We start from the raw sequence: 27,913 nt of genomic DNA, 5'->3' as shown, positions 1-27,913 counted from the left end.
ATCTTAATTGGCCAACAACAAACTGCGTCACGTTTCAACTATATTAGGTACGATTTAAACGGTTAAACATTAAAAACAAATGAAATTAACTATTTGTATATGGTCGAGTCAACGCTCGAAGGACATCTTTTCATGCTGCTGAAACTAATTCGACTAACTAATAAGATAAGTTATATATAAAACACAACATGTCCTCGCTTCGGAGGTACGGGAACATTGTTAGGCATACGGATAAAGCTACGTCTGATATCGTCGATCGTATTATTGTAATTCTTATCTTACCAACTAAACTATAACAAATATTTCTTTTTCTCCTTCTTATTTTCTTTTTAAACCTTTTTTCTTCTCCCTCTCTCTCACTCACTCTCTTTTCCCGTCTTGCAAAAATGTACATACATAAATATACATGTTGTAAAATGTATGAAAATAATTAAAAATAAATATTTAGCAATTAGTTATATGTTATAGTCTTTTCAAGAAGTTTCACTCTAGCGCAATGTATGTATAATTTAGTTTTGCTCTTAGAATCAATTTAAGTTCAAGTACATGCGTTCATGTATACGCGTTGATTTGCTTTTGGCACCTACTGTGGCTGTAATTTGTAGTTAATTTGTGGTTTAGCTGCTCGGGAAGTTTGTGTGCGCGTATGTGTGGTATGAGTTATGCGTGTGTATGTGTGTGTGCAATGTGCTGAAGGTACTTCATTTAAGATTCGACCACATAACCGAAACTCGAGTCAATCAATTGGCCAACTCGATTACATACATACATACATACATGCTAAACAAAATGAACCAAAGAAATGTACAAGAAGTTTCGTACATTCATTTGTTTGGTTTTCTTTTTCTTGCTTTCTCTTTTTTTTTTTTTTTTTGGTATGTGCAGACAGAGCTGCAAGGATATCGTGTGACAAGGTGACCTTTTACAAAGGTGCCCCGCCTCGATTTCTACTCTTACGTCTAGACAGTACACAAGACACGCAAACTTATAGCTAAGTTTAGACTCTAACTCAGTTTGGGAGGCTTAGCGCTATGACGATACGTCCGCATCGGAGCCGTCAAGCTCGCCGGGCGGATTTCGCTTGATGCAGTCCCGTATACTTTGCAGAATGACGCCGACCCGGCGATCGAGCGCGTCCAGATGGGGCTGCCAGAGCACCGGACTGATGGGATCGACGCTCAGCGACTCGCTCAAAATCTGCGACAGCGGCTTGGGCCCATTGTGGAATCTGCAGATGAAACCAAATAACCAAATGTTCCCAGTTCACTCTGTCAATGTGTCTACTCACTCTAGCAGCTTGGTGAGCGTCGTCTTGCGTATCAGGCAGCACTGCAGGACGGGCGCCAGAATGGAGAGCTCATCGTGATAGGGACGCCCGAAGCCCCGTCCGTGGTCCAAATGCAGGGGGAACGTCTCGTTGCCATAGATTCTGCAAAGAAATGCAAGGCAAGTATTGTTGTCAAATTGCACATACGCCCCGTGTTTAGCATTGCATATGCATAATTGCCAGCAAATGTGATTAGAGACAAACACCAGAGATCGGCTTAGCTCCAACGCAACGCAGTCGGGTGTAACCGGCCAACGACAATGGAAATGGCAACAGCAACGGCAACGGCTACGGCTAAAGCTGCTCTGCATAGCAAACACTGTTGCAGGGCAGGGCACCTGGTGTGTCATTGGCATGCATGATGATGCAGTCTGTTGGCTTTGCCACGTCTGCCGTCTGCTGTCCGCCCTCTGCCGACTGCCGCTTGCTGTCTTGAGCAGGCAGTCAGATTTAGCTGCTTTTTGCAGCATGCATGCAAATATCTTTCCGAGGCATTGGCTCCTGCCGTTGAGCATGCTGTGCGGCAGCCTTGCCAAATATAGAGACAGCAGCAGCCCCAGATGAAGTGAAGCGTATGGGATACGTATACGTAATGCGCTACCCACACGGCGGTAGGCATGAAGCCAACAACGCCAGTTATGCGGAAATAAGCCAATCGCATTATGTCTCTGGCCAAAATCGCTCACACTCCACAGTCCACACTTTATACTCACTTGAAAGTCTCGTAATGATGCCGATCCATGTTCCCAGTGAGAAAGTCAAATACAGCCATGTCCATAAGATCAAGCAGACGTCGTCCCTCATCGTAGGGCGGTATGTCGCGTACCTTTGACAAAAATCAAAATATCTGTTAGAAACAGAACTAAGCAACGGCATATTAGGGCTGGTTGGAGGAGTCTTAATTAAGTCGGGGACGATTGCGAGCAGAGCTGAGCACAGCTCGAGCGAGAGTAACAAATAAAAACATTTGCATTCCACTCCAGCTAAAATGCAAATTAAGTAAAAATAACCGCAGCAGGAAAAGCTACAGACAAAGCATAGCCGGGCACAACCGGAAGTGGAAATGAAAATGGCACACAAAATTGGGGTAAGGCAAGAGGCGACCGCCTGCCCCACTCCCCTCCGTTCGTTTTCCCATCCAGTAAGTAGCCAACTGGGCGACTCGTTTACTTACCAGAGCACAATAATTGGCATCTGTCTCCCACTGAGCCTTCTTTCGTTTGTGATAGGAACGTCGCCAAGGATGCCGCCAGAGCTGTGGAAGAGGAAATGCCAGCACAGAATACAAAATCAATATCAATTTGAGCTGCACAATGTAAAAATCTAAAGCTGCTGAACAGCATTAATATGCCACGAGTGTGCGGCGGGTGGGCGGGCGGTTGGTTGGTCTTTGGGCTGCTTGCTCTGATGGCTAAAACATTTATTTCTCATCTTGCAATACGACAATATTATTTCTGTCCCGTTTTGTACTTAGATATTCTTCCTCTATTTTTATTTTATTTTTTTTATTTTGTCTTGCTATTTTTATTTTATTTTGTATTTGTTCATTCCACTTCCCCTTAGCTGGAATGCTGCTGCACTATAAGCGAAATTAAATTATTTGCCAGGCTACCAAGAAAAGTAATAAAACTTTTGCTTGGATTCGGGGTAGCATTTGAGCCCCGGCCGGACCTCAACGACCGCAACTTACCTTCCGTCCCTATGCAATTGGCAATGGTAAAGGCAAGAGCGCATTTTAGGGTTCGTGGGACGCAACAACAACAATGCAGTAACCAAAAATATACAGAGAAATTAGACAAAAAATAAAAAGAACACGTTGAGATAAAAATCATAATAATAAAATTGCATAGGCATGGGCGCGGCAAAGCCTGTGTAATGACCGGAAGCCCGCACGGGCCACAAAATGCAGCAGGAGGCGTAAAAGCAAATAGAAGCCAGCAAGCAAATACAAAAGGAGGCAGGAAAAAAATAAAAAAATAGATGCACAGTGCGACCGCAACGGCGGCCGCAAAATGCAAAATGCAAACACAAAGCCAACACGTAAAAGTTAGGTAAGTTAACGTTCACATCGCGACGATGGGCCAAGGATTGTTTGCATATAAAGCAGATTCCTCCACCTGCTCATAAAGTGCATAAATCAAGCGAAATTAAATTTCCACAAAAAAAAAAAGAGAGAGACAAAGACATGCAGAAAGAAAGTTAAAAAAAAAACCAGCTAAAATATGGCAAGACGAGGTATGAGGTAAGCAAATTTTTAGAATTTTGTTTAATACGCGCAGAAATGCGGCTAAAATGCGCATGGATGAAACTTGATGACAGCCAACTTAAAAGTCTTTAGCAATAATATTAAAGCACCACATAAAAAAATATCAAATGGAATGGTAAATGAACCGAGGCGGGTATATCGGCTGGTTATCTTAGAGTTACGCAAGCATAAATCATAATAAATCCATGAAATATATTTATTTAGTATTAATGAAAAGGAATTTTGGGATAACGAACGTGTATGACAATAAGTAAGTATGATTAAGAATGATTTTGGCAAAGGGACATCCACATTGGTAAATAAGGTTGGCAAAGCTTACCAAGGTATTTCTTAACGCCCATTAAATATTTAATATATCGATTTATTCAAGGGAAACAAAATATAAATTGGCAACAATGAGCTTATGTGAAAGGAAAATTTAATTACAAAATTAATGTTATTCCTTTTGATTCCAAAAAGTAATGAAAATTTTGTATACGAATTATGCTGAGTAAAAATTAACAAACAACTATAAATCTGAATATAATGCAAAGCCAACATCTTTCAGCTTTTAAATAGATTGTCAACTACATCGAAAGTACTGCATCCCTAGAACTGCACAACATAAATAATTTTCTCTTTAATAAGTAATTACTTCTATTTAAAAGCAACAAGCAATTAATTGGATTTTTTTAAGTCTGCGGTCAGCAATTAATGCGAATGCAAATCAAATTTGCAGAATAATTAAAATGCTTCACAGTTGCGAAATTGTTTGTTATTTTGCTTTTAGGCAGTGGCTGGCTCAAAGGCACCATCTTAGAATCCTAAAAGTGAATTAAACCCAAAAAACAACAGCAACGACGGCGACGGCGACGGCAACAACAATCTGGATAAACCTCTGCTTTGTTTTCTCAAGTAAAATGATCTCCTGTGCATAATTTACAGTTTTGCCTAGCGCCAAGTCTCTAGCATGCTCTTAACCGTTTTCTACTTGTTAACTGCAAGAAGGCAAGCCAAAAACAAGTCGAAAAAAAAAAAAAATAGAATAATAAAAATAATTCCTTTGAGAGAACGGCAGAAAGAAATATATATATATATATGTATAATATATATAAATATTTTAGCTGCGGCAATCTGTCTGAAAGGGCTGGAAGCCCTTCCAAAATGCTTTTGGGGCAGGCTGAGTTTGGGTTTTGCCTTAATTTGTGCAGCTATTTGCATTTATAACCCGCTGCCGCTGTCCCCATTTGGAATTTATTAACGTCCATTCGGGGCTGCATTTATATTTCATTTTACGCTCTACAACCCGCTGAAGAACTGATACAATATTTCTGTTTTGAGGCAACGGTGAGCCAAATTCAAAGCACCAAATACAAATAGAAATGAAAATGAAAATAGGAATAAAAATAAAATATGAAATTATGCAAATGAAATGCGAGCTTTTTGGGGCCAGCAATAAAGCAATGAAGTGCCATCCGAGTAAGTAACTAGTTAAGTTCTCGCATTTATACTAAGCCAGGCAGATATCTTGCCGGCCCTAAACTAAATGGCCTGCTACCCTTTAGGGCACTTTGTTGCCAGCTTATATAACGGTAACACTGGCAGACAGCTTACCTGTTGCCGAGGCACATATTGTACATACAGGGATTCGTGTATGTATGTATGTGCCTAGTGAATAATGTGATTTTTTATTTAGTTTGGCCAAGCGTACGAAATTAGTAATGAAAGCAGAAGACGCCCAGCTAGCAGCAAGCTGAGCATATAAATTGTAATCTGGCGCTGCTTTGAGAGTTGAGAGTTGCTATGCATTAATCAAAAGCCACTTAGCCGGACCTACGACTACAGCATCCAACCACATGCGTCGCACATAGAGGTTGACCACCATGAGACCCATATGTATGTGTGCGTGTGTGTGTGTTAGTCTTGTTGTTGTTGTTGTAGTGTGTGGAGTGGCGAGAGTTGTTTGCTGCTGACCTACCTTGCGATTGGAGGTCTCGAAGCTGGGCAGAAATGCGGCAAAGGAGCCCTCCAGCATGTCCGGATTGCCACAAATGGCATGCGAAGTGTCGCAGTAGTACGAGCACTTGCCATGGAAGCATAAATTCAGCGATGGCGAAACAAAGAATGTCTTCAATAAATTTTCGTCGGCCAGTTGATAAATTTCGGTCGTTATGTTCAGCGTGCGACCAGCCACAGGCATCGCGCGACGAAAGCCCAGGACCCTGAAAGACAGTAGAAAAAATAAAAATAAAAAAAATAAAAAAAAAAGACGAAAATAAACGATGAGCACTGGGCGAAAAATAGGTGGTAAATAAACATTTTAGCTAGAGTGCGTGTGCCACGCCAACGTTCAAAGTACTCGACGTTCAAATACCCTACACAATACAGAATATACAAATGCACGTGCTTATTAAATGGTTTGGCCTCAACTACAAACGAATTTTTGTATTCTGTCATCTGCAAGCGAATCGCCAATGGCACCCCAAGGAAACGAGACAAATCTATTTTCGAGCATCTGCCAAATGCACTGCATATGGTCGAGGATGAACTGCCCCGAAATTGTTTTGGGCACATGAAAAATGCTCGGTGTCTGTGGAGTGTCGCCTGAGGTTATCAGGGAAATGCCATAATTTTGGCAGCATTTCATTATGCTGTGGCCAGCGGGCTTCTGGTTTCCTGGGAACCCTTGTAACTGAGATTTGATTATGTCTGCTTGTGCGTGTATGGGTGTATGTGTCCGTGTGCGTATGCGTGTGCGTGTGCGCCTGACAGTCACAACAATTATAAAAGCTGTTTTATTTGCGTTTGTTATCTCGAATCTAAAGCGTTGAAATGGAACTCTGATTTCGAGAACGAATCATGCCCTTAACCATGCCAGCAATTTCAATCTGAATTGCGGTTAGACATGCCAGAGCGCCCATTAAGCAGTGAGTGTGTGTTTGTGTACGTACGCTCTAATTTATAGCTAATTAAATTGAATAAAGTGAACTTTTAAATAATACACCAAGGTCCTTACTGCGAAAAACTAGCGGCGAGCACTTAACTCTCGAGCCTCTGTGCGCTCTTCACCATAAATAATAAATATTAATTGTATTTGTACTCGGACAATTTCACAGCGCTGAATTTCTAATCCCACAAATTTACCAAGTCCTTGGATAATACCCTAAACCGAATTTTAAATCTGAACTGCTTTACTTGAATTAGCGATATTAATTTTTCATTTCAGCCCTACTTTAAATTGCTTTCTATGTTATTATTAAGCCCTGAACTCATCGGTGTGGTAAAAGTTATGAATGAGGTATGACAAGCTTCATAAAATATTTATAATTCTGACCATTAGCTGAGGCGATCTAGTTAGGTTTATTTAGAAGTCTGAATGCAACGATTTCGTACACTACAAGAAATGGAGATATTATATCGATAAAAATCGATAATTTATTTCCTCTTTTGGCACAGCGTCAAGTCGTATATAATTGATAAAACCAGCTCCTATCAGAGCTCAGGGTGTCTCCTAGTCGGACCTTTCTCTATTTAACCACTTTTTCCTGATATAAATTTATTTATGAAATTTCACATTTTTTTCTACGGTTTACGAAATTCAGCGTTAATGCTATAAATTCTGTAAATTCATTACATAAAATTGATTTTCTTGCATATCAATTAAGATTCTCCATTTCGTTATTGCATTCTACGGCAAAGTCGCGCCGTTTATTGCAGTTTGCATAAATATTTGCGTTCAATTTGATAAATGTAATTAAAAGTGAACTCTAAAATAAATATGCGGTAATTTCGCATTCGCTAGCAATTCTATGATTTTTATTGCATAAATTGTAGCTGCGTTAACACGGCTCACTGCGTTCTTCGCACTGAGCGGGAGGGTAAAGGTGAATGGCGAAATGGGGGCAACTCACCTGTCCAAGTGGAAGGCTGCAATCTCGGCATTGTGACGTTCATAGTCTGTGAAGTAGAAGTGATTGGGCAACGTTTGCTGGTCCCGTGGAAACCTGGAAAAGCAGATTGAAAATAGCATACAAAAGATCGTAATAAAATGAATTGAATTTAATGTGCGGCCACCATTTTGTAGTTAAGTGCATTTGCATATGCAGCGAGGAGAAGCTGCGACTTTCTACAGAAATGCACACAAACAGTCAGAGGGCAGACGGATGGATGGACAGACGGACGCACTGAATGGACTGAATGGCCCGGACGGATGTGGGCGGTTAACTGGCGTGGCTACCTGATTGCTATATGCCTGCTTAATTACTTACATTGCGACACCGCAGCGTAATTCAAAAAACGTTTCATTTAAATTGCAAATGAAGAACATTACTTTGACAACTGCAGCGGTTGGCCAGCTATGAGCTCTGCGCTGTCCACTGTGGTCGTGGCCCCTGAAAAACTGGCCAAGCACCGCCGCGTGGAAATCTCATTAAAAATCGCGAATAAATGTTCAAATTACGAGCTGTATCAAGTGCCCTTTGCAATCCGCTTTAAGCGCATTGCAGCATTGCATTCAACCTAGCGCATGGCCCGTCCATTGGCCATTGGCCACGGCGAAGAAGTCAGGCAGTGTGGGTAAATTATATTTACCCAGGTCGAAAGTGCTGACAAGTAGCAATTGCAGCAATTGTTGTGAATTTTATCAATATTTTCTCTCACTGTTATACTCATTCACGAAGGGAGAGAAGTGCTAGAGCATATTGGCTTTAAGCCATTTCGGTGTAGCCAAAGCTTAGAGCTGAAATCTGGAATACATATTCGCATTTACCCTAATCTTATAAGGTATTTAGATTTGGTATTTGGTATTTGGTATGTGACACTTTTAATTGACAACTCAAGATCAAAATAATATAGTACAAATATACCTTTATTTATTTATCTAAAATATCTAAGGGTCGTTGCAAACCGGACAAAATATATATATTTTATAGTTTTGCAGGTAGAGATCTGCAGATTCCCTTCAGGCTGCTTTCCAGTATTTCCGTAACGTGATTGAGTATTGTGCAGTCGGTAGTACCCGACTTACTTAGTTTGTGTAATGATCGCCACTCCAGAGCTATATGTGCGCATCGTACTTACCGCATGGGCTTCATTAGAGCCTTAACGTCATTCGGATACTCAATGATCAGCTTCAGCTGTGTGCCGCCCTCTTTCTGAACTGGGAAACGGAAAGAAAACAATTATATGATTATTTCATTTCGCTACATATTTATTGCAGTTTAATTAAGGCAAATGTTTGCTGCTTAAATTCTGGCAGCACAGCACGCAATTTGCGCAACGTTGCACACATAATTGGGCCAGACGGAGAAGAAGAAGCAGCAGCAGCAACAACGGCAGCAGCGACAGCAGCAACAGCAGCAACATCAAAAATAGCAACGAACTGCACTGATATGGCAATCATTGAAATTGCATTAAGGGAAAGTGGATGCACAAATTACACTTGACTAAATTGCAATTAAAATGCATAAAGTCCACAAAAATATTGCGTATACGCACACTCGCCACAACGAAGCCCAATTGCTGCCTGTGTGTGCAGTCAACTGGGCAACTGAGCAAGACAATAATAGACACATCAAAACCATATTTTTGCTGCTCCCCAATAAACGTATTGAAAGGCGAAAATCTCAGTTTTGTGCACACCACAAAACACAGAGACAGAGCGCATGAGTTGAGTAAAAACATATTCAAATCTGCACAAATGCCATTAAAATGCTAAGTCGCAAGCCTGAAAATACAATGTGCAAAATGCAATAAAACGACCTTCAGCTGCAGACGAAAATTAAATGTTTGATAAATTCCTTTAATGACAGCAAAGAAATTCCAGTACAAATCAAACTAAAAAGGGTTGCATATTTCTGTCGGATTCATATATGCGAGCTCAGGGTAAAATCGTTTTCTAAGAATATATGTAACAGGCTGAAGGACGAGTGGGAGAGTCCATTAAGATTACAACGAAGAACGGACTAGCTTTAGTAATGATCTTCCGTCCATATGTTTATGGATACAAAAGGTTTATTTTGTTTGTACTTATCTTTAAAGCAAGTGCAGATTGAATTCTTACAATATTACAAAATAAATATATTCTTTTCAGTTTCATATAAACACTTTCTTTTTTTTAGTGAATGTACATATAAGAGATTGGATCCAGTAGGTTGTATAATAAAATATACTCTATTTACAATGCGGCGTATGCGTAATGGATTGCAGCAATGCAGCTGAGGCCATTTAGTATACGAAAGGTGGCAATATGCAATGAGAAATAATGACAATACGAAGATTCTCGTACCATACTTATCTCTTAGAATACATATTACTTTATAATACAACAAATTCCCACTAATAACGGGCGTATACGTAATATTAGTTAGCAACTCACGACTCAAGCCATCTAATTTATGTGAAAGTTAGTGCCTTAGCGCACATGAGACATTGTTGTCATTGTTGTTATTGTTGTTATTGTCGGCGCATAGAGCAGGCAAAATGAGTTTCGCACTTTGTCTTGAACATTTTACATTGTGAGCTGGGCGGGGCTGGGCTGTGCTGCTGCATGGTTTTCTTTTCTTTGGTGCAGCGTGCGCGGCAGCAAAAGTTTATTATTAATAAATTAGAGCTGTAGTAAAGTTTCAAATGAAAATAGTTTCGCCTGCCACCTTGGCGGCTCTCAATAATCCGAGCAAGTTACATGCCGCTCCTTTGCATAATTAAGTCAAATGTGCAGCCAGCCAAAGGGCAAATAAGTTTACAAAGGCAATTCAACTTGAATGCTGGCTGGCTGGCTGGCATTGGCAGTGGGCTACGACATCACTATGAATTTCTGGCCATCAAGAGGAACTACAATGGCAAGGCTGAGTTTGCCGTTTGCCGTTTGCCGTTTGCCGTTTGCCGGTTGCTGTTTACTGTTTGCCCTTTGCTGTTTGCTGCCTGAGCTAATGCGAGCCGTTCAGTCAATATACATACATATGTAGTACTTACCCACATGCTGTATTGGCAGCGTGATCATGTCACGTAGCACCGCATCGACCAGGGTATCGTGCTCGCTGTAGAGCTCCTTCTTGGTAATGCGCAATTGGAAGCGCTCCAAATTGCTGGCGTTTGCCCTGCAATGTAAGTAAGAAATAGAAGAAACTTTAGCCAGATGTGCTGTGCCCTGCCGTCGCTTTGCGTGTAGATTGAGCGACAATCAGGCGAGTTGAGGAATACGGCGGAAACGCTTATAAGCGTGCTATGAGCATGCCTTGGGGCCACAATGTGAGTATCAAGTTGATGTAATGATTGTCACATTGATTTATCAAAGCAGCCGCCAACCGGCAGCTGCTGCAGGAAATCTTCGTCATGCCACACTCCCCATTCCGCTATTCACTCGACACTCTTCTCTGTGTATTTTTGCCTTGCCAATTTGGTTTTCAAATGCATTCTCCCGTTTGCCCTGAATCAATCGACAAACACTCACACACACACATACCGAAGGAGCACGCATTTTTTCGCTGTAATCCTCACAGCCCTGAAAGAAATCGTTCCCTTTGACGATTTCTCTTCCAGTACGTTGGCTGGCGTTGCCAACTGGCGATAGCCAGTAAAAAACGAAAGGAATGGATTTTTTACCACTTTTTAACAACACATAGAAGACGCAGCATTCCTTTCTCTCACTCTCGTTCTCTCCGCCTTGCTTTTTGTCTTTCTCCACGCGCATTTGAAACAGTTTATTTAAGCAGTTTTGCAGTTTGCTCCATTTTTTTCAAATTTTTTTTTTTTTTTTTTTTTTTTTAGATAAGCATTAAATCCGATAGAAAATTGCTACCAAAAAGCGCCCAAAATGGCTTGCCTCAAATGTCTGTTGCATACTTTGTGGGCGAGGGAGCGCTGCAAGCGCGTGGCAAATTATCATCCACGAAATTACCAAAAGATACTAAATAAATACCAAGAGAGAGAGAGACACAAAGTGACAAATTGAATTGTTGAAAAGCTCTTGTCCTGTCGCTGCCGCCGCTGGTCAAGTTGTGCGAGCCAAGCCACTGGGCCAGCGATTCACAGCATGAGCAATGGGCAAATGTCTGCGGCATTGTGTGCCATATTTATCATGATAATGTAGTCTGCATTCGTCTAACTCTTTTAGCAGATAACGGACAGCTCGACTGCACTCACGTAACTCCCATGGATGTCCATCGTCCTTTACAGAGTTTTTCTCTTATTTCCGCATTGCTCGCTGTCGTCGCAGCCAACTACAATGATTGCTGTTCCTGTCTGTCCGGAGTCCGGACTCTCTGGCTAACTGGCTGGCTTGCTGCTCTTGGGGCAGAGTTAACTTGGTGCCCGTGCCGGTCGTGGCCCGACTTAAATCCTTTTCATAATTTGCTAGATGACGTTTGTGATACTTCACGCAGGCGACGCTTTAAAGCTGCTTCCTGTGCCTTGTTGCACCTGCCACCTGCTCTAGCTGGCAGGAAGGAAATAAATGTCTGAAGGCTCAGCCTCCTTTGTGCAGCGACCGGCACAAAATGACTTTCAATATTTCAACAGTTTTTCTTTTCTTTCCGTTTTTTATGGAAATGGCGACAACTTCCTGTCTACCTCACGGCCTTGTAATGAGTGCGCTAAGTGTATGCACAGCCGGAGAAAGACTTTTGTGAGCAGTATGTGAGCTCGCTTTAAAGCGTTCAGTTGGTCTGCAATTAACAGCAGTTGGATTGGCTTCCATTTGGCAGCAGCTGGCAATTGTCATGAAATTGCCAAGAAATTGACGAGGGTTCATGCTGAGGTCGCCGGCGCAGCTGCTAAGTGCGGTCGGCACTTGACAAGCGCACAGCGGCAGGGTCATAGTTCATTCCAGCCAGTGTTGAACAATGCGGCCACACTGGCTCTGCTCGGCACCAATTTCCGTGCAGGTTTCATTTGTCAAATGCCACAACGGCCGGGGCAGCCGGAAAGCTGCGTAATTGATGAAGCAGCTCCTTCAGACATTGACTAATCACAAGATGCTGTCCGGCTGGCAATATGTTGAGGTTGCCATTGGTTGCCCCGCCATAGCTGCCAGCTGCCAGCTGCCAGCTTACACTGAGCTCTGGATTTCTCCATATGCAGCAAGCCATACGTAATGAAACTTCGCAAATCGCATTACATGCGAGGGACAACGAGTGCACTGCATATGCTACAAAAGTATTGCAACAATTAGAAGGACTGAATGCAAAAGTTAGCAAACTGACTGCAACATGTCTGCGATTGAAGCACACTGATATAATGTTGGTTATATAAGCCAGGTACACTCATGGCAGAAAGTTACGTAATATGTCAACGTATTGTTACACTTTGAAACGGATATAACGGTATTGCAAAACACTGCATTGTTGGAAACAAACAAAGTTGAGCAAAGGACGCCAGCAAATTGATGAAAAGCTTTCTTTTATTTATCAATTGAAAGAGAAGAGAAAAAGAGAAAAGATTTTCTTGCCAATCAGCTTAGGGAAAAATAATATATTTATAATTAGCCAAGAGTTACAGGATAATTATTTTATATATAATTTAATAATGAAAGAAATTTCTTGGAGCAATTACTTTGGAATAACTTTGAGCTGAAGAGAAAAACAAGTTCTGGGAATATATTTTTCTCTACATCTCTTCATCTTTAGCAACTCTAGATATTATTTACGCTGTTTGAACAGACAGCCGGATGGATGGATGGATGAATGGACAGACGGACCAGGAGCCAGGTTAGGTAGACTGCCGTCTATCTGATCAGGAATATCGGTATACTATATGGGTTCTGCCACTCCTCCTTCGGCATGCTACATATATTTTCAGAAAATATTAGCCTTGCTTCCTACTTTCAATGGGCTCAGAATTAACTAATAAAGATTCTGTCTGCTCAAGCCCTTAGACTCGGGCAAACCTTTGCAAGCATCTAGCTTACGGTTCAAGTAGTTTTAGTTATCCGCGTTTTATTTGTTTTCTGTCCAAATTTTTTTTTATGCATCAGGCAAGTAGAACAACAGCTATGAGCCGCCAGTCTCCAGCGATTGCGCCAAGTTGGTTGCTCTTAAGCTCCGCCCCATAATTATTTTGGCATAAGAAAACGTCAGTAAACTTTGCCATTGCCGATTCCGGTTACAGCTGGGCCACGCCAGGCCAGGCCACAGGCACTTCTCAGGCTCCGGCGTGTGCTTAGAAAGTGAAAAACTTTGTGCGTGCGAAATTGTGGCGAGCAGACAACCAGCGAATAGCACAACAACACAACCGCGGCCAACATTCCAGCTACAGACTACAGCCAACAAAGACGGCCGACAGCCGACAGTCGACAGCCGACAGCCGACAGGCGACAAGCGGACAAGTGGACAGGCGGACAGTTTGAACTGAGTTCGCAAGAACAACGCGCAAAACGAAAATTAAACTTATATTGTTGCGTTTGCCAGGCAACAAGGATAAACTTTCGCTGGGACGGGCATGGGCCCGGGCCCGGGCACGGGCAGGAGGCATTAAAAGCAGTGACAGCTCTAGCTGGCTGCAGCTGCGATGCCAACTGAATAAGGAATATCCATGCTAGCTGTGCGAAATGTCAGCGTACTTTAGTTTAACACACTCGCCGACATTGAGCATAGTCTTTTATTACGGCAACCGCAGTGCGGGGAGAGGGGAGCGGGGATCGGAGCGTGGATCGGTGACAGGGCAACAGCTGCTTAGCTTGCAGTAGGTGGTTTCTTTTTTCTTCCCCTGCTTACTTGTTATTTGGCTGTAATTCGCTCGAAATAAGATTGCTTTCCCAGCTCAGCGCGGTCGCAATTGTGGGCTAATTAAAAATTTGTCATACTAATTAAGTGCACGCCACGAGACGAAGTAACGGGATAAGCGCAGGACTCGGTGGCTTATGGTAAATCAGAGGCAGCGCAACATGAAAACGTGCAAGATTTTCCTAATTATATTTTACCCAATAAAGTGAGCCTAGCCGTTCACCTGCCCACCGCTAGTACACAATAGACTCTCGTATCTCGCATTTCGCATTTCGTATCTCGTATTTCATATTGTAATTTTTAGGCGCATTTGCATTTTTTTTTTGTTCATCCTCTTCTACTATTCTTTGCTGCACCTGAGCAGCGTGCTGCTGTCACAAAACTGCTGACAGAGCTGCCGCAAGCCGCAGAGCTAGGGCTGAGGGCGGTCTAAGCCACACGAGCTCGGCACGCTTCTGCTGCGGCAAAGGCAGCTAAAGCTGCCAGCAGAGCCAGCGAATGAGACGGCATTTTAATGAGATATCACTGATGGAGGCTGTAAGAGGAGAACCTTTCTGCAGATCTAATTGCGACTGTCATATTGAAGAATAGCGCCAGACATGTAGATGTATATTAAATTTAATTTATGTAAGGAGAATGCATTATCTGATATCTAATCCGATTGCAAATGCTAACAGAGTATCTTCACTTCGAGCAATTTTTAACTAGAGCAGTTCGAGCTTTTTTTCTCGGCACATTTACTGCAAGCCATTTCGCTTGTTAATGAAATTTGCATTTGTGCTACGTGCAGCGCAAAAAACATTTGGCTCCGTTTCGGTGATGTGCGATAAATTAGAAAATCAAGCATTTTATGCTAATGCCAACGCCCACAGAGCGAACCCCCGACAGACCGACCCACCGACCGACAGGAACAACATACTTTCAGCTTGACAAGTTCTAACCACTTTGCATTTTTCCAATTTTCTTTTATTTTACTTACTTTTCTACTTGATTTCCTCACTCTCTCTCTCTTTCTCGCTCACTCTCTCACTGTACGAGTGTGCCAACTAGTCGAGCAAATGAAATTACTCATACGCCACGTTTTCAATTTTGATAAAGACTGCCAAAACTGTGTTGCATATTTTTTGGTGGGGCTGGTGGTGGTGCGAGCGTGGCAACGTAAGCTGATTACTTGTCATTGGATTGAAATGAATTTGTAGAGAAGAAAATGCCGCTGCTGCCTTATATGAGAGCTGAGGAAATTGGCGTACGCAATTCGCATTGATTTCTTTATTGCAATTTTATTTGATTGCGCTCATATAAAATTACGTATACGCACTGCTGAGACAAGTACTGTTACGTAGCGCTAAAATCTCATCAGCGTTATCAGCGAATGGCATCAGGCATGCAATCCTTGTCAACAATGGCAACAACAACAACGTCTCAACCACACAGCAACAACAATCAAGCAACACTTATGAGAAAATAGAGCTGGGGCGCAACGTTAACGTTAGAGCAAATATCTAAAACGTAAACGTGTCACGTAAATGGAGCGTAAATTTCAATAAAAATCATTTCAATTTCAGCCAAAGCCAAAAGGAACCGTAACTGCTTCAATCGTATGCCCTGCCACAGAGGCAGGCTGAAAAGTTATGTAGTCTGATGGGTGGTGAGGTTTGGGTGGTTCAGGTGGATGTCTCTTAAGTGGAGCAGTCAGAGAGAGTGAGTGGAAGAGAGAGAGCAGGCACGCGTGCCTCTTGTAAGTGAAACCGTAATCTGCCAATGCAAAGCAAAGTGCGAAGGTAAGCAAGAAGGTAAAACACTAAGCATTATGTCTTCCGCTCAAGGGAAATTGAATTTTTCGCCCAACTTCCGCGCCGTCTGCCATTAACAATGGCATCTAACGACTCAATATCACTTACCCGACTTGACGGTGCAGCAGCTCGCCGAGCGTCGGATTGTTAACCGTCACATCTGGCTCATTATCGACTATGACGTGCATATACTCATCGCTCAGCAGCAGCTTCTGCAGGTCCAGGTACCGATCGTGCGGCTTCGGCTTGCGGGTTGACTGCGAGGGCCCAGCGATTACGCCCTCCTGCCCGCTCGTCGTCCCGCCGCCCGACGCCTGTGCCGGCGTGGAGGCCTCCTTGGAGCCAGAAGAGTTGCTGCAACAGAAGAAGGCAAACATACATAAGTCTCTCTGCACAAAGGAACTGAATCAACGTACGCTAATTGCAACTCACAAGTGACACTTGAGCGCTGCCTCTCTGCCTGCCTCTTTGCCTGGCTTTGCTGCAATTTAGCTACGTTTATTCCTAGGCCTAACTTGACCAGAATTTCCCGTACATAAAACTCATAAGCATCTGTCTCTCTCCCTCAAGTGCCTTGCCAGAAAACTAAGCTCAGTCTATTAGATTTTCTAGTGAATTCATCACAGTTGCTGTTGTTTGGCTCGTATTGACCTTGGAGCGAGAGCTGAGATTGCAGTCAGCCAGTTGCTCGTTATCACAATATTCGAAAAGTTTGCTCGTGTGTGCTTCGCCCGTAATTTGAGTGCTGCTCTCTTTGGTCATTAAAACGAAATTCCAAATATGCCTACAACAAGTAGGGGCTGCTCATGGCGAAGCCGCTCGATGTTGTTGCTGTCGCATCATTAAACGAAGGGTTTCTTGCAGCTGAGCATTGGCGCAAATCAAGTCTTGCAAATTGCTTCGCCTCAGCCACAAAACTCTGTGGATTGCCGTTTAAATTTTTAAGTGTGCCACAATTTCTCGGCAGCTCGCCTGCCGCTCAACCATTTGCCTTCTGGCTCTGGATTATGTGCCTCGGGGCGTCACTCAAAAGGTGCGCACATGTGCAACACCGTCTGGAGTGTGAAACTTTTTCAATTAACAGTTGCCGGCATGCTTTAAACTTTACAGCCGCAACAGATCCTGGCGCTGTCTCTGCCGACGCGTCGCTGCCGAAGGGCTCATAACGAGTCTCAGCAGATTTCACGCTTTTAATGCCAGGGCACGCAGAATAATGCCACATAATGCCATTATATGTGGCAATCAGCTTACTTTGTTGCACGCATGTATGCATACATCCATACAATATATCAAGCCAATTCCAACAAGTTGGCGATGAGCGCACGCGAGTTGAAACTCCACTCGAGTCTTTATGCAACATACCGCATTGATTTTGACTGGCTAGAGCAGCTTATAGGTTTGCGGCTAACTGGCCACGTGGCAGCTTGGCCATCGGCTTTATTTAGCATCAACAATGTAATGCAGCAAAGCAACAAACCAGCAGAGCAGCATACATACGTTCGACGGATCGATGCTCGATGTGGCCTGCACTTAATTAAACCAATGACAAAGTTTCCTCATTAAACTGTCACGTGTGTGTGCAGGCGTGGTGCAGTCGAACCCTCCATGGCCTTCTATCAACTTGGTAATGGAACGCGGCTAATTAAATCCCATTTAATACAAATATCAAACGTGCAATTGTGTCACATGCAGCTGGCTAAGCTCTCAGGAATGTTCGTTAGAAGTGGTCAGCTAATAGTACTACGGTAATATCTTGAATTGATGGATCAGGGATTAGCAGAAATCTATGAATATCTGTCGTGAATGAAGCAATCGGCTATTATTCAAAATTCATTTTATGAAGCTGTAGTTGTTCTAGTGTGAATCATATCAAAGTTGTTATCAAACAATTTATTTGAAACTGTTTCTATAGTTATGAAAAATTATATATATTTTTTGTTTTAACTCGGCTTTAAAATATTGTTAAGGCATCACAATATGATTTTCGGTCATCTTTTCTTTTTCATTTAATATTATTTTACAAATTGAAATAGCATAAAATATTCATGAAGTTTTTATGAAATACACACAGTAGAAATCCGATTTTTAATAATATTAATAATATTTTTTCGCAAATACCATGAGCTTAAAATTCGACATAGAAAAAATTAATGTTCGAATTGTTTGGGTTTGTTTTTTTTTTTTTTTTTTTTTTTTTAATGTACTTTGACAATTTTTGTTCCATTACTAAAGGCAAAACATTTCAGAATTTCGAAAAAAATGACAAACATTTGATAAGATTTAAATAAAAAATTTTACGAATTAAATAATTAGTTCACGCAAGAGCAGTGATTGGAAATTATTAAGTAAATTATTATTTTCCAACAAACTATTACAATTTGGCCGTACGTGTCTAAGATAAAATATTCCAAACAGGGTAACCTTTTTTTAATGATTTGCTGTAACAACATCTGTTCAATCTAATAAACTTAATCGGACCTATTTCTTCAATATAAAAAATCCAACAGATATATTAGTTCTATAACCCATTTGTCAAATCTCATTTGTAGCTAACAAACAGAGGGTCAACTTTGTCCATGCCATTAACACGCAGAGTGATGTGTCATTTAATTAAGCTAATGACAACGATTGCTCATTAAACTGTCACGTGACGTGAGCAGTGCAATCTGCTGCCTCGCTTCTGTCTCTTCAGCAGGACATGTAACGCGTTTAGTTAAGCTAATTTGCAAGTCGTGAGAATGCCCAAAGCTGCAGCGGACAGTGTCAACTGCAGCTGGCCAAAATCCCAATTTGAGATGGGTATAAATATACAGCGCTGGCATTACATAGAGCTAATCGAGTTCAGAATGTCGACGCGAGCCAGCGATAATTTCAATGAAATAATGCGCTTTGTGCGCTTCATAACGAGCTGCGTCGGGTTCGATGTCTACGATCCGAACTTTCACTTCAGTGCCGTTACCATCACCGTAGTAGCGCTGATTAGTATGTACTTCATCTTCACAATTTTAACGATAGCCAAGGAGTTCCACGGCAACTGGATGTTCATGATACAGGCCAGTGCCATGAGCGGCAGCGTCGTGCAGGCCTGCGCCAAGATATACATGGGAGTTTCCTCGGTAGAAACGGTGTCCAAGCTCTACGTACAGCTGAATCAGAACTACACTCACTTCGAAAAGGAAGAGGATGCCAGATACTCCATGGCGCTCTTGCGCAGTTGCCATAAGCTGCGGCGCTTTCTAGTTCTGGTCGGCATCAGTTACATGGTTGGCGCCTTGGGCATGATCATTGTAGCAGTGCTGGCTTCAATCCTAACGGGCAAACTATATCTAATCATGCACTTTCATCTGCCTGGGATAGACGTGAACACCGAATGGGGTGCCTGGGCCACGCAGGCCCTGCACTGCGTATGCATTATCCTCGGCGGACTCGGTCTCTATACGGGCGACATGATTATCATAGTATACTTAATGCAATCCTTTGTCTACGCCGACATCCTACAACTCAAGGTCGACCACCTCAACGCGCTTAGCGAAAATCAGGACAGTACTGAAAAACAACTTGAGGCCTCAGCGCAGCTGATCAACATTGCCAAGTGGCATCAGACCTATACAAGGTGAGCAGGCATCTAGCCAGTGTTCCATGTATAAACTGTGACTTCCCGTAGGTTCATCGACCAATGCAATGACATGTTCTCTGTTTTGGTATCTGTTCAGGTGACAACCTCTGCCGTATGCATTGTCATCACAATCTTCTCGCTGCTTACCAGCGACTGGATCGGAGGATATTGCTATTTCTGTGTCCTCGTGCCCAATATGTATCTCTACTGCATACTAGGCACAATACTGGAGAACTGTGTATGTCTCAGCCAACGGGTGGCGGACAAAGCTATGCAATGTATTTAACATAACGATGTTTTCTCTCGATTTTTAGAGTGAAAAATTCATGTACGAGATGTACAACATCTCGTTCTACAATCTCAATCCGAGTCAACAACGATTTGTCCTCTTCATGCTGGCCAAGAGCCAGCAGCCAGGTGCAATCCTGCTGCTCGGAGTGATGCCATTGTCGGTCAGCAGTGCTCTGCAGGTGGGTCAAAGGACTTGAGGTCAATCTGTTAATGACATTTGCATATGCATGTGCATTTATTTGCAGGTAACTAAAAGTATCTATAGCATTACCATGATGATGGCTAGATTTTTACAAAAGTAATCAACACTTGATGTGCATCTGATGAACATTTGCTGCTTACACATAAATCTGATATTACAGTCGGTGTTCAGCCAACTCGCAGCAGGTAGTTATAGCCGCCATTTGGCTGGCAGCACCAAACGATTTATGAATTAATTAAATGTTTACCAACTAACAACAGAGCTGTTTTATGTTCCCTTGCCGGCGGAAAGGAGCTGCTGCTGCCACCTGGTAGCTTATGGGATGAATTGCTTGCGATAGTTTTTTGCCCAGGCGGAAGCGTGTCTTGCTGCCTGTCTTGGCAGCGTGTCTTACGTTTTGCTGCGTCACTTTTATGTTTTATTACTTGACTTCCGCCAGCCGCAGCATAAAGCTGCCGTGCACACACACACACACACACACACACATAGGTAAAATAGGAGCAGCATGTGGAAGTCAGCGTAAAAGCGCAATTGCAAGACGGCCGATGGGCGCTCGTGTGCGTGTGTGTGTGCATCTGTGTTTGTGTGTGGGAGCACGGCAAGCATAAAAAGCGGCTTTGGCTGGCTGTTATGCCCTGCTTGTTGTTGGCTTCAGCAGCAGACATGTCCTGGCCCGAGCACTCGCTGCCTGGAATTCCAATTCTCGCGAGCTTTCGCTGCCTGCTTGCAGCAATTTATGATTTAATGGCAGGGCAACCATGCTATATTGCAACTTTTGTTGCATTTTGTAAAATTGAATTATGTGCAATAGTCGTTTCGAGCGATGGCGGGCAAAGGCAAGCGGAAGTGCATCATTAAGCGGGAGCAATGACCGCCGCATAAGTAACTCCTGCTGCTGGCCAACGATCCAGCAGGACAGTCACTACATTGCAATATAATCAGAGCAGTGCCTTTTTCAGAATTCTTGATGAACAAAGAATTACAGGCATAGGCATTCATAGCATATGTGATTGCTAGCTTCAAAATATATAATATTTTCCGAAGAAAATATTGCTATCAGATTGGTGCAAAAGAATGGCATTCGTATAAAGAAAATGAGAGCAGATTGGCATAGATCTCACCTAGTGAATAGATATGTGTATATATCAATATATATACTTATAAGAACATTTTTGCTGCATTTTAACATGGATTTTTAAGAGCTCAATGCTCTCCATATTCTCGTTGTTCCTGTGTTTGCTTGCTGCAGCTAAGCAAATGAATAAATGACAAGGGATTGCTGAATTAAATCTCAGCCCATTCGAACGTTGTGATATTTATGAATACTCATAAAAAAGAACAAAAGCCGGAAGTTGCTTTTGCACTCAAGCGAAGTTGCTTGAATACTCACATAAATCAGCTACAAATCAGTCAAAATAAAGTCTTGAAACGATGAGTTGCAAACAATCTAAGCTGGAACTTTTCTAAGACTGACCTACATTGCTGAGCAAACATTACCAGATTATCTAATGCAAATGTCAAGGCTCAAGATATCATTACAGAAATAAACTGGCATAGGCTGTTAGCTGTAAAGAAAGCTCAGTTTTATACCCTTATAATTTCTTCCTAAAAAACCATTAGTTATCTTTATATATGATTATCTATGTGGGAAATTTCTACCTTACTATAAGTTCTAAACTCATTATAAGTTTTTTTTATATAATTTACTTTACTTTAAGAGTAAAATGAATTGAATTGAATTGAATAATAGCTTCGCGTCTCACGTATAGTCAACAGCAAGTTTTCTATAACAGTTAATTAGCCGACTTTAAAGAAGAACTAAACGATCTCTCAGCTGCTTACCTTTTCTGCAGAAATTTGCGCTTGAACTCGTGCAGCATGCCGCCGGCTCCGGCTGTGCCGGCCTCGTTGTAATCGTTGTTGCTATTGCCAAAGCGAAGCTTTTGATGCTGTTGCTGCAGCAGATGGCGGTTGGCAACCCCGAAGTCCATTTGCACGTCCACAATGAGCAGCAGCGTGAGCAGCACGAGCGTCGCGCCTAGGCTAATGGCGAGGCGCTCTTTGAGCTTCATAGTACGCAGGACGGCCATGATGGGTGTAGGAGCGCTGCTCCCTTGGCTCTTGTTGCTATCCAAATGATGTGAGGCAAAAGCCGTTGTTGTGGCGCCCTTTAAATTGCTGTTGTTTGAGCCGCTGCCACGGAAACTGCGCAGCCTTGCCAGCCAGCCGAGCTGACAATCCGCTTTTTGCTTTCGCCCCGCAGCCGACCTGTGCGGTGAGGCCGATGCGGATGCGGATGGGGATGGCGGAGCAGCACTGTTGCGGACGCGTGTCGAGCGCACAATGCGGCGCTTGATGAGCACACGTCGTCGAGGCGCTGCCTCGTCGTTGCCAACGTCACTCGGCTGAACCTCAAAACCCTGCCAAGGTGCCTCCTCTAAAGCGTCTGTTGAGTAGCTACCGGTGGCATCAACTGCACCACTTGCGCTTGAACGTCGAACGGCAGCAGTTTTACTAAACTTATTGTAGTTGTTGTTGTCGTCGCTCTGCCCATGCAAATTGGCAACGCTTATTTGTTCAGCTGATAAGTCGGTATTTTCAATATCAGCGCTGTTGTAACGCTGCTGTCGCTGCCGGAATCGCTGCAGTCGCTCCGCTAGCGGCGCAAACTGCGCACAGCTGCAAATATAGAGAAGAATTTCATTAGAACAGCCACATGCACCTAAACAACAACATATGTATGTATGTACGTATGTATGTTTCTTAAATCTTAAAACTAGTCGACTGCTGTGCGAAATGCAATCAAACGCGCCACTAAAAAACCAACTATAAACAAGAATTGAGAAAAAGCTTAACAGAAAAAGACAGAGCGGTAGAGAGAAAGAGAGAGAGAGAGAGAGACGAAATGTTTTGGCAATGTTTTGGTATTTTATTGAACATCATAAAAAGTAATGGGCAATTTAAAAACTAACTTTAACTACTGGACGTGCTGATACCCTAAACTACAAATTGTAGCAAGAGTTAGAAACTATCAAAATAGAACAACAAATAGAGGAAACAGTGCTAAATCCATGTCGAGCCGCAACGGCTTAAGGTGTCATACGCTTTAAGAGAAACATTGCTACTCTATTTCGTACCATGACAAAGTCATCAGACTCCCATTGTTTGGGTGCCATAGCAAGTGGAGGAACGAGCGTTAAAAATATGAAGAGACGACCACGGCTCCCGCCTCCCCCTCCTGGCTCCATAGCGTAGTTGCTTTTTTATTATTTGTGCATGAAACGGCGTCACGACCATCCGCCATGTTGACTGCTGCCGGAAATGCGGCAGAGTCCATTTTTTGTGCCGCCAACGTTGACGCCGTCGTCGTCGTAGTTTTTGTTGTTTCTTTTATTTTCTATTGTCTGGCTGAGCACATATATTTTTTGCGCCAGTTTTGTGAACTGTCGGTGTGTCAGACAATCTGGATTTGAACTATAACTACAACAGGCTCGCGCAGGCTTAGCGTAGCTCTGTTTGTTGTTGTCGCTGCTGATAGCCAGGTCAAATTTAACGAAGCTTGTTGCTTGCAGGTACTCCGATAGCAATATTGTTGCCAACACACAGTACAAACAGCAACAACAACAACGACGACAAGGAACGATAACAGTCCGAACTAGAACTACGTGCCAGTGCAAATTAAAGGCATATTTATGGGCATTTTCCCATGGAGAGGGAGAGGCAGAAAGAGAAAGAGAGAGAGAGAGAGAGATAACTTACATTGCATAGAGCCCGCATACTGCTGACATGACATAACTAAGCCGACAGCCTTAATAGAATTTTGGCAGCGAATCGCATGCAAAAATATCTGATTAGGCCGGTGCCTGACAGATAACACGACAAAGGTGCCATCAGATTGCAAATGGGCCACAGCACCACACCGACTCGAATGGAACCGAACTGAGCCGAGATGTACCAAACTAAACCGAACTGAGCTGAACTGAGCAGAGTTAAGTAAGGAGCCTAAGCTCCATGTCGCCATGTCAATCAAATCAAATATCGTGCCAATTGCCGATGTTGCCCATCAAAACTGCATATCACGGCGAGGCGATTTGACAGCTAGATCCAGACATAACTGGGCTGGGCGAGGCATTGAACAGATATGTATCTGAGATATGCGCAATGCCTGCAACAATCAAATCAATTGCAGGCATCGGCGCCCCTCTGACATGTCAGAGTCGAATGCAGACGCCGACGGCAACGTGACCTGAGACGATTCTCTATAGACTGCAGGAGCCGGCGATACTACGTACATTTACCGACTGACAACAACGGCGACAAACGCTCGATAAGCGACAGCACAAACCGAACGACTGCAAGCTGCAATGCCAGCGCCTGCAACTGAAAAGTTCGAGTGGGACAGGGGGGAAGAGCGAAGTATGAGACGCGTTAATGGCAATTGCTTCTGCCCCATGTTATTGTCGATAACATTGCTGTTGTTGTTGGTGCCGCTGTTGTTGTTGGTGTTTTGATAAAATTGCTGCGTTGCATTAAATTAAACTGATGCGGTGTATTAATGATGGAGCGACGGGAACGCTGCTAGCAACAGCCTTACTTTAATGCAATTGCCGACGACAGCAACAGCAACAGAGAGAGAAAGAGAATGAGTGAGAGAGAGAAAGAGAGAGAAAGAAAGAGAGAACGAACACGTCGCCACCGGCTGATTGAGTGACAGCAATTTCCCTTCCAATTTGCGCTCTGTGTTTTTATTAATCAGACAAAAGAGAGAAAACAATATAAAAGGGGTCTAGCTAGGCATAGGCGAGTTCAATGCATGTGGAACGTGCGAAAGAGCCCCCACTTATGCGTCGATAAGAAATGCTCTCCACAGACAGAGAGAGAGAGAGAGAGAGATAGCGTAGCACTTCACTCGAATATCTTAGCTGTGTTAATTAATAGAGTAGCCTCATGCTGATCAGCCAAGTCAATGGCTGGTACATGAAATCATTTGGCCGTAAACTGTTCCGATTAGCTGGGCACTGCTGTCGTCATCATCAGCTGCCCTCATTATCGACCGCCCACCCCCCTATTGTATGAATCAAACTCACTTTCAATCAAATGACAAATTGCTTTCCGCTACCTTTCTCCTGCTCAATTAGCTTCAGTCAGTGAACTTGCCAGCGTCGACAACAAGATTATGCATTTTACCTTCGTCTGCTCTTCCCCTACCTAGCCAACCTCCTTCCCACCACACGAACTGCAGCTCGTAGTCGCCCCTCGACTGCGCCAGCAACTACGCATGATTGATTTTCGGAAACTATTTCCCATGCCCCCTTCGCAATCTCTAGTTGCCCCATATAGGGCGAGTGAGCTGTGCAATTTTTGTTGTTGTGGTTGTTGTTGTGTTAGTGATGTTGCTGCTGCTGCTGTTGTTATTGTAAGTGCGAGTGAACGCGTAACCCGCACAAACTTGACGCGCTAACAAACTCGGCAACTTAAATCAAATCAATGGCGATTGTGCAACAGCAACTGCTGCTAAAAATGACACGCTTAATGCGCTCAACACCCTGCCCCAGCCTGCCCCCATCTGACTTCTCCTGCCACAATTTCTACAGCTGTTTGTTGCTTGCCACGCATCAATGAGGTTGAAGAATGTTGAGCATTGTGCTGCTGTTACTGCTGCTGCTGCTGCTGCTGCTGTTGCTGCTGCTGCTGTCGACATGCCCAACAACATTGAGCGAGAGTGGCTGGCAAAAGAGACTTATCGATTTTATGGGATTGTTGTCAGCGGGTGCACTTGAGCTGCTTACGATAGCAACAACAACAACAACAGCAACAACCACTGCACTGTTGCCTTATCGACCAATCGAGCGAGCCAATCACGCAAACTGTTATCTGATATGCAAATGTCTGACTAACTGTTGCAAATGCCATTCGATTGAAACAGCTTGTCAAGGTTAGTTTCGCTGCTCACTCTGCTAATTCGGCCAAATTTTCACTCAACTTCGAGCTGGCGAAAATGCAACGAGTTCTCTTAACTCACTCAAGTTGATGTCGAAAATTAAGAAAACTTTGCAACTTCATGGGACCGACTTGCTGCTCAGTTTAGTCTTGGGAACATAATTCTTTCAGCATAATTTAATTAAAATATAAAATTCTTATCCCAGACTGAGTTGAGTTTGAGCCTGTATAAGCTCATATTGCTTAGTTTCTAAAGCATTTTAAGTTTCTAAAGCATATTTCTGTTGCTTATTGTGAGATATTTTCTCTGTGTTTTTTTTTTCTTTCTTTCTTTCATTCATTCTTGGGGAGTTAGCTGCGCGCTTTGTCAATTTACCTTTCGCTGTGCATACTTGGGCGTTGCTCCTCATCAACCTTAGCCGCGTCGTAATCGCGAGCAGCAGCAGCGCCAGTGGCTGCCGTATAAATGTCTTGGCGCTGGTCGGGCTGAAGTGAGCTCTGTCGCAGTCTCAGGTGATTCAATGGCAGCGATTTCTCTGCTGCGTTGCCCCAGGTCATTTCATTACCAAAGTCAACATTGTTGTTGCCGCTGACTTCAGCCAGCTTAAGCTGATCCAGCTCATGCTCCTGCTGCTGCTCCTGCTGCTGCTGCTGTTTTTGCATGCTGCTGTTAATAAAATTTTCCGGCTGGCTCATTGCCTGCCAGTTCTTACGTTCGTGCCAGGCCAGTGAAGGACGACGCAGCGGCTGCTGCACCTGCAGCTGCTCTGTAGCCAATTGCAATGCGCTCGGCTGCCAGTCATTGTTTTGCTTGTTGGCCCAGTCGTTCTGGCTGCCATAGGCATTGAACTGCCGGCTCAGACTGCCCTTTGAATTGTTCTCATATTGTTCCATTGCTGATTGATTTCTAGTCATTGCCATTTGATTTATGTCGGGGCCATCGCTCCCTCGCTGCCATATGCCTCCCTGGTAATCGCCATTGTTCGCATTAGTCCCATTGTAGCTGGCTATTTGTCCCATGGAACGTCTCAGCGCCTGATTGCTCTGGGACAGCCGGCCCGGCTGAGTCACTTGCCGTTCAGGCGGTTGCTCCTCCTGTGGCTCCCGTTGCTCCCGTTGCTCGAGCTGCCCTCGATCCAGGCAAACACTGCTCTGGCTGCGCTGCCGTGCCGCCTTTCGCTTGGCCAGCGCCGCGGGAGTGGGCGCAAATAGATTCCGTATATTTGCATTGCGCTCGCTGCTGCCGCCGGCGTCGCTGCCCTGCTTGACCTGAATAATTGTGAATTGGATTGTTTGCAATATGGTTTTTATCGCCATTTCTTTTTCAGCTAGAAGCGGCTTTTGTTTCTGGCCGTTTAGTAATTGGTTAATCGGACTGGCGCTACAAAAATCCTGCGCTCAGGCAAATCATGCTCAACGATTGGGGTTAGTAGAATGACCGGAGAGGGGAGCAAACGTGACAGTAACGATAACAATTATTATAAACAGATTAACAGAGGAGCCATAAAAGACACTATGGCCGACTCAACGCAACTACAGACATAATCGGATGATTTTTCTTTTCTTTTTCTTGTTCCAGAAGTGAACCAAGGCCGGAAATGGTAGTACTTACGCTGCTCGTCAGCGAGATCCTTGAAGTCAGAGACATTGGGGTAGACGTAAGTAGAGAGCTGAGAATTCAGGGTGTCATCAAAGTATACGGATACAGGAAATTCTGTGTGCGCCTCAAAGTCGGCTCAATCTCTTCATCCGTAAAACACTGTCACACACAGAGACAGCAA

The 27,913-nt window shown here is 43.4% G+C and overlaps 2 protein-coding genes across 3 annotated transcripts; one reads left to right on the top strand and one right to left on the bottom strand.

Moving 5' to 3' along the window:
- Positions 1-443: 443 nt before the first annotated feature.
- On the bottom strand, positions 444-27,913 carry LOC6575269 (extracellular serine/threonine protein CG31145). 2 transcript variants are annotated; one of them, XM_002001247.4, is made up of 13 exons: positions 27,745-27,913; positions 26,509-27,401; positions 22,035-22,871; positions 16,192-16,437; positions 10,545-10,669; positions 8,652-8,730; positions 7,484-7,576; positions 5,551-5,794; positions 3,018-3,026; positions 2,502-2,582; positions 2,041-2,153; positions 1,289-1,429; positions 444-1,228 (listed from the first exon to the last, which is right to left on the bottom strand). In XM_002001247.4, exons 1-13 carry the CDS (start codon positions 27,778-27,780, stop codon positions 1,030-1,032), a joined length of 3,096 nt encoding a protein of 1,031 aa, XP_002001283.2. In that variant the 5' UTR covers positions 27,781-27,913; the 3' UTR covers positions 444-1,029. The 2 variants fall into 2 exon arrangements, with proteins under 2 accessions (XP_002001283.2, XP_032584235.1); XM_032728344.2 differs by lacking the exon at positions 3,018-3,026 and having other exon boundaries at positions 27,745-27,910.
- LOC6575270 (putative odorant receptor 83c) lies at positions 18,311-20,439 on the top strand. Its single transcript, XM_002001248.4, has 4 exons — positions 18,311-19,696; positions 19,748-19,937; positions 20,014-20,169; positions 20,236-20,439. Exons 1-4 carry the CDS (start codon positions 18,822-18,824, stop codon positions 20,290-20,292), a joined length of 1,278 nt encoding a protein of 425 aa, XP_002001284.3. The 5' UTR covers positions 18,311-18,821; the 3' UTR covers positions 20,293-20,439.

This window comes from Drosophila mojavensis, unplaced genomic scaffold, assembly GCF_018153725.1.
Source record: "Drosophila mojavensis isolate 15081-1352.22 unplaced genomic scaffold, ASM1815372v1 contig_231, whole genome shotgun sequence".
In the NCBI taxonomy this organism is placed as follows: domain Eukaryota; kingdom Metazoa; phylum Arthropoda; class Insecta; order Diptera; family Drosophilidae; genus Drosophila; species Drosophila mojavensis.
Note: the sequence above shows the minus strand (reverse complement) of the source record. Positions and strands in the feature narration are given on the sequence as shown.